The 11,023-nt window shown below is 28.8% G+C and overlaps 1 protein-coding gene across 2 annotated transcripts in view; it reads left to right on the top strand.

The window, feature by feature from the left end:
* Positions 1-11,023, top strand: part of LOC106787545 — a 143,311-nt gene that overhangs the window by 93,317 nt on the left and 38,971 nt on the right. For both annotated transcript variants that reach the window (XM_014749969.1, XM_014749970.1), the window contains exon 2: positions 2,062-2,285. In XM_014749969.1, coding sequence (XP_014605455.1) covers positions 2,062-2,285 — 224 coding nt within the window. The remainder of the gene's footprint in view (positions 1-2,061; positions 2,286-11,023) is intronic.

Here is an 11,023-nt window from a genome sequence, read left to right as displayed (position 1 = left end):
TACTTTATTTATTAGAGTTTTGTTTGATATTTCAGTACTATTTTATTTCAATTTTGAAGAATCTAATTTTTAAAATAGTATTTGAAATGTCATGTATAAACTTATATTATACTTAAATCTAATATATATATTGTATATACATATATTGAAATTGTAAACACGGCTATTCGAACGAGAATTCTCCTTTCTTTCTTTCTTTCTTTCTCTTTCTTTCTCTTTCTTTCTCTTTTTAGTATTCGGTAACAGCCATCGTTATTTTCCTATTGTTAGTTCCCGAATCTATTAAATGAATTCTTTCCTAAGAACTCGAAAATCGTTATTTTAAAACATATTACACAACGAGATCACGCAATCGAGAAATAAAAAAAAAAAAAAAAGGAAAAGAATTCTTAAGTGACGAAAGAAATAAGAAACACCAAATGTTCGCGTTAATAATATTAAAATTAATTTTAAACTTAAAATATATAATATAACAAATAATTCATTCGCACAAAGAAAAAATATAAATGTATTATTAAACACGTATAAAAAATAATGTTACGCATTTAACGATTGAAATAAAATTCGAAACAAAACAATTCGTCAATACATATTGATATAAACAATTGAAAAGTAATAAATATTTATTAAAACGTAATAACAATGTCAAAACGTAGTAATAAATATATCCTATACAATTATGAGTTAAAATTCGTCGAAAGTTATGTTGAAATATGTCGGAAATAGGATTGGTGCACTTTGGATATACGTCTCGTGCTACAAGTATCACATACATTAGAATACATGCACACACACACAAACATACATATATATATATAAAGAGGAACATAGGTAGGTTTGGAAACAGCAGCCGAGTACTAAGTAATTTTGCTGTCGGCAGTACCGAAGAGCGAGGATACGCAGAGACAAATATCCAAAGTTGTGAGCGGTTCGTTCTACTCTTGTAGCATTATGGCTACCGTGAATCTCCCCTCACCCCTCCCCCTAACCACCCAACACCCAGCCCGCCCCTCGCAATGCCTCATATTCCATCTAAATTGCACCCAAATCATCTTACACGAATGAAACACATTCGTTCTATTGTTTTTCTCACTTTACATACAAAGAAAGGAGAGAGAGAGGGAGAGAGAGAGAGAGAGAGAGAGAGAGAGAGAGAAAACAACGAGTTTGTTCTAATGAAACTCATGTGTCTGTCGACCAATTTCATTCCCATTACTCGTATTATTAAATTTCAATGAAAATTTATTTCAATTTTAAACAATACTTTTATCGTATATATGTATATGCATATATGTTCGTGGTATCATACGTTTATTAATTAAAAAGTTGAAAGAAATAATATAACGCTAATTGGGGGTAGGGAATAATTTTTTATTTATTATAAATGTTTATCATATACAGTTGTCGTACAAAAATATATATATTTTCATTTAATTTAAAAAATGTATCAATAATAATGTATAACAAGTTATTATTTATTTAATAGAAATTCATTTGTTTCAATTTTATTATACATTTCAAATACATTTTCTAATATGTAGATAGAAAAATAACGATTATAAATAAATAATAGTTCGGATAATCGGTATTCGTCATTATTTGTTTATATTTTGTAAAACACAGTTCGTGTATCTTCTTATACGTCATTTATTTTGTACTTTATCTAAGAATTGTTTTTATCAATACGAATAAAGGTGAGGATGATAAGATTAGTCTTGATTCGAACATCATCGTGTGCTATTCAATATTTTTCATTTATCTACGTATCAAATATTTACAATTTTAAATATATATTCCAAAAATATAATTCACTTAACATATTCACACACGTAGAACAACAGTTTTTTTCTTCCTCAACAATTACAAATATCATTTTTTTTCCCATTGTTCTAATTACTTATTGATAAAAATGATTTATTTTATTTCGTGTATTATTAATAATAATTAGCTTTATTGTTTCTTATTCTTCTTTTTTATTCTTACATACACACGTATAACGAACAAACGAACGAACGAACGCAGTAAATTAATGAGTATTTTTTGTTAATTCGATTGTTTCAGATCAGATGAGCGATATTTGTAAGAAATATTTCATGCGAGATCTCTACAGAAAAATAGACGGTGCAGTATTAACCTCTAAACACGAACGTGATCTCGATTGTGCAATCACCTTTCAAACGCACAGCATCCTTCAACGTTTCATGCTACGATTTGATCAACTTCAACTCGATTGTAACGATCATCTTTACATCTACGATGGTGCACACGCGGTTGGTAGTTATAAGGTAAATATTCTATTAACATTTATTATTATTATTATTATTATTATTATTATTATTATTATTATTATGATTATTTTACACAGATCGTTCTAATGATCATTGACAATATTCATCGAATTTAAAGAATAATTTATACAAATTACGTTAGTCGTGAATAATACATTATTTTATATTACAACAATCGCATATATTAACTTATATATATATCATTTTTGACCATTTATTATTAAATGTTTTAACAAATATTATTAAAATATTAGATACAAAAATGAACAATGATTTTTACAATCAAATATTATATAAGTCTATCTTGATCACTCTTCGACATAAAAATAAAAATTAAATCAAGGTAGAATGATATAATTCGAATGATTAAAATTATGCTAAATTAACTTATTAGATTTACGTTGTTTGAAAAATAATTTACTTTCATTTCGACACGATCTTTCCTTCACAATTTATTATATAAATATATTTTAAATAATATTTTCGAAGAACATACATGTGTATGGGTTGTGGGTACGTATCAAAAATATTTTTTTTTTCGGCTCATCAATAGAGGAGAACCTCGATCGAGGAAGGTATAGAATTTTTGCGATACTCGTGATGATTAATGAGCAACGAAGCATCGTCGTATTTTTTTGATTTCGATCGACGTGTTGTTCCCTAGACACGTAATTACCGTAATCGATCAAAAACAGCCCCTAACTCTCTCTCTCTCTCTTTCTTTTTTTCTCTGTCTCTCTTTTTCTCTCGCATACACTAATTACCGAAAGGAAAACGTCGTTATTATTTTTTTTTTTTATTATTCTCATTGTTATTCTTTACATGTATTAATTGTTTCCTATTATTTTGTACGTTCTTATGAATTAAATTCTATTTGATTTATTTCTCGATTTATGTTTATAAATATTTCTTTCTCCTTTTTTTTTTTCTCTCTTAAATTACCGACTTTAATATTGCAAGTTGAAAATTAATATTATCGATGTATTCTTTCTTTTTTTTTTTTTTTTCTTTTTATCTACATTATTAAAATGAACATGCTCTATATTAGATTTGGAAAAAGAAAATTATATATCCTCGTATAATTGGTAAAAATAATAGATTTATTTTTTCCCAAAATCTAATATTTATTTATTAATAAATAATAGCAAATGTGTAATAATGAAGAAAATTATAATAATGATAAAATTTATTACATAATTTATCGTTGTTAGTTAAAAGGGAGAGAGTGAGAGAATGAGAGAATGAGAGATGGGGTGGGGTGGGGTGGGGTGAGAAGGGAGTTAGAGTGGGAGAGGTTAAACTAGAGAAAGAAGAATGGATAGGACGAAGAATTACCCTTCGTATGGCCCAACGAGATTATATTTTAATGTATTCCAACATTATAAATTCCAAGCATGGTTTGGACCGGACAAGGATGGTGGAAACTTGCTCCATTAATCAAGATTCGTTTCTTAACGTTGAAGAGAAAGAACGAGGAGAACGAGATAAAGAAAGACAGATAGTTAAAAAGAAAGGGAGAGAGAGAGAGAGAGAGAGAGAGAGAGAGAGAGAAAGAAAGAGAGAAAGAAAGATAGTTTACTTTTTGTACGACATTTTTCCACTCAGGAAGCATCATTTTTTTTTTTTTTTTTTTTTTATAGAACTTTTTATATTATTTTTAATTTAAACGTTAAAGCCAAGTCAAAGATTAATATTCGCTTCACATTTGAATATTTATTTCTGAATTTTTTTTATTAATTTGTAAATGTTTCTTCTTAATTCGTTATTGTTATAATTTCATTTCGTATTTTACGTATTATTATTGATTTCAAATTGTGAGTCAAAAATAAATATTCGATTCGTTCGAATTGAATTATCATTCATACGTGTTTTGTTCAATATTTTATTCCATTTAGTTTTAGAATTTAGTTTTTGTATTTTTTATCTTATTTTTCTTCTTTCGTTGTTTTTAATTATAAATTCGAAATCGTAGTTAAAAGATAGATGTACAAATTTTAATTATAATACAAAAATATCTTCAACGAATTTGTTTGCGTATTTACGCTTTGTGTGATTTATACTTTTAATAATGATTTATTTCGCGTATATGAAGTATTACAAAAAATAATTACGTTAAGTTATATTATTCGTTAGTTGAATTATAACGTATTAAAAATAATAATAATTTTCCTATAAACTATTTAATATCAATAGCAAAACTTACGTAAGTGTAGTTAGATATTTGTAAGGAACGGTGTAAAAATGCGTTAAAAAAGTAAAACTAGAACGAAAAACGGATGCAATTGCAATTTCTCTTGTTCCGCGTAGTGGTAGGCAGTTGAAGAAAGAAAAAAAGGAAAAAAGAATAAAACAACAAATAAAGTTCTGAGGTGTACAATTAGCGGAATATCCGAGCTGGTTAAATTACTCTTCCGTTTTTCTGGCACGTATAATTCTCTTCGTGAGTTGGTGGTTTTACGTTAACACGAATACAACAATCTACGCTTATAAATATATAAATGTACATGTATGATATACATATATATATATATATATATATACATACGACGTGTACATTTTATATAGATGTTTTTCTACCTATCTCTGTCATTCGTATTACAAAAAAATGAAAAAGGAAAAGAAACATAGGAATAGAGAGAGAAAAAGAGAGAAAGTGCAGACATACGGTACAGCACGGAGAGCAATGTAATTTTGCATAATGGCGGTTTAACTTTAATCTTTTTTATGGTCTACTTAATGGCCCGTTAAGCCTCCATGTTCGTCCTTATTTCTCTCTCTTTCTCTCTCTCTCTCTCTCTCTCTCTCTGTGAACATGCCAAAAAACCTTTCCACTTCTCGGCCCTTTTTGTTCCTTCATGTTGTTTTTTTTTCTTCTTTCTTTCTGTCTTTTTCTTTCTCTTGTACACACACACACACATATATACATTCGTAAAATTTTAGGTAGTTTAAGAGGGAGAAAAAAGAAATTTGTTGGTCCAGTATTATTCGATGTTTTCTATTTTTTTTTTTTTTTTGTAAAAGGTGAAAAGTTTTCATAGGGATGAAACGTTTGGCTAGGGAAACCACAGACGAGAAAGAGAGAGAGAAAAAGAAAGTAATATGGACCAGGTATGTGTGAGGGGGTGGGGGAGGGGAAGTAAAACTCATAGCCGCAATCAAATTCACGTGCTCCAGTTGGAACTGTGTAACTTGATCGATACCGTTGGAGAAATTGACTCATCGGCTTTTGGATCTAGGAATGGCCCAGTCCTTCACCTTCCCCCCATACCCCCACCCCTCGAGTGCCGGACAATCCATACTAGTCGATCGAGATTAATTACAGCATTCCTGCACTAGATGAAATTCGAGAGTGATAGAGAAAGGGGATAAAAGAGATGAAGTGATTACGTTCGTTATATGTTACAGGACTTGCAATTAATTCATTTGTCTCTTTCTCTCTCTCTCTCTCTCTCTCTCTCTCTCTCTTTTTCTATCTTTTATTTTCTTTGTTTTTTCTTCTTTTTTCATCCATATCATCGTCAGAGATCTAGAATGATAAAGGACTTGATTCATTAATCGTTGTTATAGAATTTCTTAATTATTTGTTAGAATTAATTGGTGGAAAAAGGTTTTTAAAATATTTTTCTTTTTTTTGTTTTCCTCTACTTTTATTTTTTCTTTTTAATCGTTTTATTTTAATTTTAAAGAGAGAGAGAGAGAGAGAGAGAGAATAAGAGTTATATTTTATTGCAATTATTTCTTAGAATTAATTAGAAAAGGTTTAATAATATTCTACACATTTCAATTGTCCATCGTTTTAAAAACCAGAGAAATAGAAAATTAATTATTTTTCTTATTTTCGATATTGAATTAATAACATTTCTCTCTATCTCTGTGTTATTATTATTACTTATTAAACTTTTATTTTTTTTTTTTTCATATATTTCATTTCGCTGAATTTATTTATATACCTTTAAATGAATAATTTAAATACTTAACAAGGAAAAATATTTTATTACTATTATTATTATTAATACTCTTATTATTATATTATTAATATTATTTTGAAGAAAAGAGAAAAAATAAGTGTAGTAGAGGGTTTTAAGGAGGCGTGTGGAAGGGGTCTGGTAAAGGGAGGGAGGAGAGAAATTACAGGAAGAAATTCGATCAAGCAAGTTGTTTGGATGCTGCTGCTGTAATAAGAAAAAGAGAGAAAATAGATAAAAAACAGAGACAGCTGGCGTAAAAGAAAGAGAAAGAGAAAAAGAGATAGATAGATAGAGAGAGAGAAAGATAGAAATAGAATATTGTCCACAACTTTCTTCCTGTCTTTCTTCTTCGTCATTCCACTTGCCAGCGAGAACGTTTCACCAACTTCTTGAATTAAACTTCACCGTAGAGAAGTTTCAAAGGATATATACTAGTCTAAATATATATAAATATATATATATATATATAAATATGTATATGTGTGTAGGTATAACTAAGAGAGTGAGAAAGAAGATCAGTGTCATCGTGTAATACGAAACATGGTTCGTCGAACGTTGTTGGTACTTACATCTAGTATACCAACCCCATCTACCCACCTATCTACCTTCATTTACTCCCTTTTCCCCATTTGCTCCCCCACCATTCTCTTTCTCTTTCTTCTCCTCGAAACCCCCCATTCGTAGAAGTTGTAATAACACTGTAGCAGCAGCGTGCTATTACTTAAGCCAGCTCGAATAATTGAATCAGATACTCGCGAGTGAACTCGCGTCAAGGGGTTTGTTCGTTATCTGCCTATTAAGGACGCACAGCTATCTGTTTGCATTCTCTCTCGCACTCTCTCTCTCTCTCTCTCTTTTGGTGTGGTGTTAGTCGATTAATAAATTAGTACGTAATCCGTGTCGGACGGTTAACTTAACGCCAAGAACAGTTGCCAGTTTTAAATAGTTTTACGCGTAAATTTGGATACTTTAAACATCCTTGTTTGATTATTAATTCTTATTAATTTTATTGCTTATTTATTAACGTTTTTCTATTTTTTTTGTTTTTGTTTTATACTTTACGCACGCTTGATTTTCTTCCAAGTTAATTTTTTACACATTCGATGGATTTTAATTTAGAATTTTTTTTTTTTTTTTTTTTTTTTTTCGTTTAAAATGTCCATTATATTCCGCGTGTTTTTATCTATTTTCTCTTTTCATAAAATAATTTTATTTTTTTAAATATATTTCTATTTTCCCTGGAATTACATTACAATTTAATAATTGTAATACTATAATTTTTCTATTACAATTATATTATATTACAATCTATTGTGTTTCATATCGAAATTAAATTAAAATATAAAATTTCAATTAAACATACATATATGTGTGTGAAAAAAAAAAAGAGAAGTATTTCTTCAGTATCGTATATAAGTATAGGATACTTTACCCACCCACTATGAAACCAAGAACACCTTACTATACTGGGCGGTTCGAATCAAGTTGACTACCACTGGTATAACACATACTGGACCACTACCAATAATAGTAACAGCAGGAACCGTAGCAACATCTATTTTGTTGGTAACGGGAAATGATAACGACGACTTTAAACTTCCTTACGTTGCGATATCGCGTCTGGAGAATTTGTGCAGTACGCTTACCGCGAAGGAATTTCGTAAGTTCGTGGAACCTGCTGGGACAGCCCGCAAGCTGCTGCTGCTGGTGCTGGTGCTGGTTCTGGTTCTGGTTCTGCTTTTGGCTGCTTTTGGTGTTTCGGAGACGTTCAAGAACGAAGATCTAAGACTTTATATACGTGTACATATATATTAATATATATATATCTATGTATGTATGTATGTATGTATTTGGTATATGAACGCGTATGTGAAAAGTTAGCGTTTACCGAGGCCGTTAAACATTGTTGTATTAAGTTGACCGAATTTATGTTGGCCGGAACGTTTCTCCCGCAAACTCGATTCTTTACTTTGCCAATATATTCTCCCTACGAACCGCAAAATGCTATTCCAAAGTTTTGAACTCTAGTGCTCTAGGGTCCCAAGATCTTCTATAAGGAGACCCACTCCTCTTTCTCTCTCTCTCTCTCTCTCTCTGTCTTTCTTTCTTTCATTTTCTCTTTCTATGATCTATTCAAAGACTTTCTTCTTATTTAACACTTCATTCATTTTGATTCCAATCGATTCTATACTATCAATTAATAACACTAATAAATCTATCACGTGCATGGTCAAATGATTTCATTCTGTAATTCGTAAAAATACAGTGAAAACGCATTAAATTTACATTATTTGTTTTTTTTAAATAAAAGACAATATTTTGTTCGCTATTTAATTCGTTTACAAATTTCATTCTATATTTAGATATATATTATCGCTTTATTAATGTTAATACGGTTAGAAGGTTTTTGTGGATTGTACATATAATACCGATAGTTCTTGGAATTTAGGATTCGAATGGGTGTAAGTTTTTAAAAGGAAAATTTCCCTTTTTCAACTGCAACGGAAAAATTCGTTCAAGGAAATAATGTTTTAACAGAATTTTTCCCTTTCGGCACTTGCAATTTATTTTCACTTTTCTTTTCTTTTTTTTTTTTTTATATAGTATATTCCTTTAAAGGGACAAACCCACCGCACGCGATCACGAAACGATATCAAGAGTCCTTTGTGAATTTTATCCTCGTGTAAAATATTGCAGAAATGCATGTACATCTAAATATATATACGTGCATACATGTATGCATATGCGTATGTATATGTGTAGATATAAATATAAACTTTTTCTCTCTCTCTCTCTCTCTCTCTTTCTTTCTCTTTTGTTCTTGTTGTTGTTGTTGTTGTTCTTCTTCTTCTTCTTCTTTTCTGTTCTCGTGTCATTGGATTCCCATAAACCGGCCGATCGGTTCTTTCCCTTTGTCATCGTTCGCACTTACACGCGTTTTCTTTCTTCCCTGGTTTTTCGATAAAATCGTATTTCCCTTTTCTGTACTTTGATCATCGATATGAGAATAACTTTCGATATTATTCTTTAATAAGTATTATAGAAAAATAAAAAAAAATAACCTCATTTCCATTTTGACCAAATTATTACAGAGATTTTCTTTTAATATATATTTAATACGGATATTAATTATAATCCAATATTTTATTTTATTATTATTATTCAATTTTTGATGCATCCAAGTGAAATATTTACAAAATCATATTTTATTATTTTTATCGTATTATTTACTAATTCTACATATTCTTTATATATATATGTGTGTGTAATTATTGATTATTTTAATTAATTTAATTTTATTTATTACTATTATTATTATTATTATTATTATTTATTAATGACGAGACATTAATCTAATTGAATGAATTCATTATAATAATCTGAGATGCTCGTTAAAATATTTAAAAGTTGATAACAATATTGATCGGCAGAGTTAAACTTGTTATTCTAAGAAACATCAAGTAGATATTTATTAAGAAGAAAAATACGCGATAAGCGTGAACAAAGTAAACAACGTAAAAGATTAAAAATAAACTGCACGTTCGGTTAGATTACATATAATATAATAAATACATATTACCATCATCATGAATAATTACAAAAAATAAGACACTTCTTCTTCAAATATTGAGATTTATACATTGAGATTTTTTCTTTTAAATTTATCTATTTAACACACACACATACATGTATACAAACACACATGTATTTCATCCTACTCATACATACATACATACATACACGCATATTTAATATAATACATACATGGGTTTAAGTAAGTAAGTACGTGAAGAAGATATTGATCATTTAATTGGCCTTGAAATTCTCTCTGTTTGTCTGTATAGACTAGCAAGAAGTTAATTCTTATGCTCGTTGTACTAACCAATCACGTGTACTTCAAAGTTGTCAAGGTCAACAAAAAATTAACATATTTTATACTATTATTTTATTATTCTTTTTTTAAATATTTAACCAAGTGCATATTGACTATCAAAAATGATATAATAGTCGTTCGTCGTAAAATATTTTCAAGTTCGCGAATGAGGAAGACATTGTAGCCTTTCGTGCGTCATTTCATTAAAAATCATTTTTGTTCTTTTTTTTTTTCTTTTTTCATGTTATATACGCATTAATTTAAAACACGTACAACTTTAATTGGACGAACAAATTTTTATCGAACGATACGATACGATACGAGTGTTACCACTCTAATGACTCGTAATTAATGCAGTTAGAAAGAAGCTTACTTAATTGAACGATTAGTTTTTGTAGGTCGTGGGTGTAGATAAAAATAAGAAAATAAAAAATAAAAAGAAAAAACAAAAAATAGAAAGAAGATAATAGGAGTTATGTGGAATTTCTTGTTTCGTTTGATTTTTATCTACAAACTTGCCAATCGAATATTGCATATTAATTACTTCGGGATTTTCCATAGTATGCATTATCATTATTATGATCGTAATTATTATATACATATATATATATATGATGTTAACGTTTATATATCCGTGAATTTATGACAAGCAAAAAGATTTCAATTGTTTGCAAAACGGTTCTTTACCGATAGAATTTTTTCCAAGAATGCAAAAGATAAAACTTTACAAATAAAAAAAAAAAAAATAAAATGAAAATTATATTTTATTTTCCATCTGTGTCTCAGAATAACAAGCGATCTTAAATGTTTCCCTTCATATAAGTGTACTCTTAAAAAGCGAACAATATATATTTTTTTGTTTCATTAATAAATTTATTTCTTTTTTTTTTTTT

This window comes from Polistes canadensis, unplaced genomic scaffold, assembly GCF_001313835.1.
Source record: "Polistes canadensis isolate GaletaPanama2010 unplaced genomic scaffold, ASM131383v1 scaffold_104, whole genome shotgun sequence".
NCBI lineage: Eukaryota > Metazoa > Arthropoda > Insecta > Hymenoptera > Vespidae > Polistes > Polistes canadensis.
Note: the sequence above shows the minus strand (reverse complement) of the source record. Positions and strands in the feature narration are given on the sequence as shown.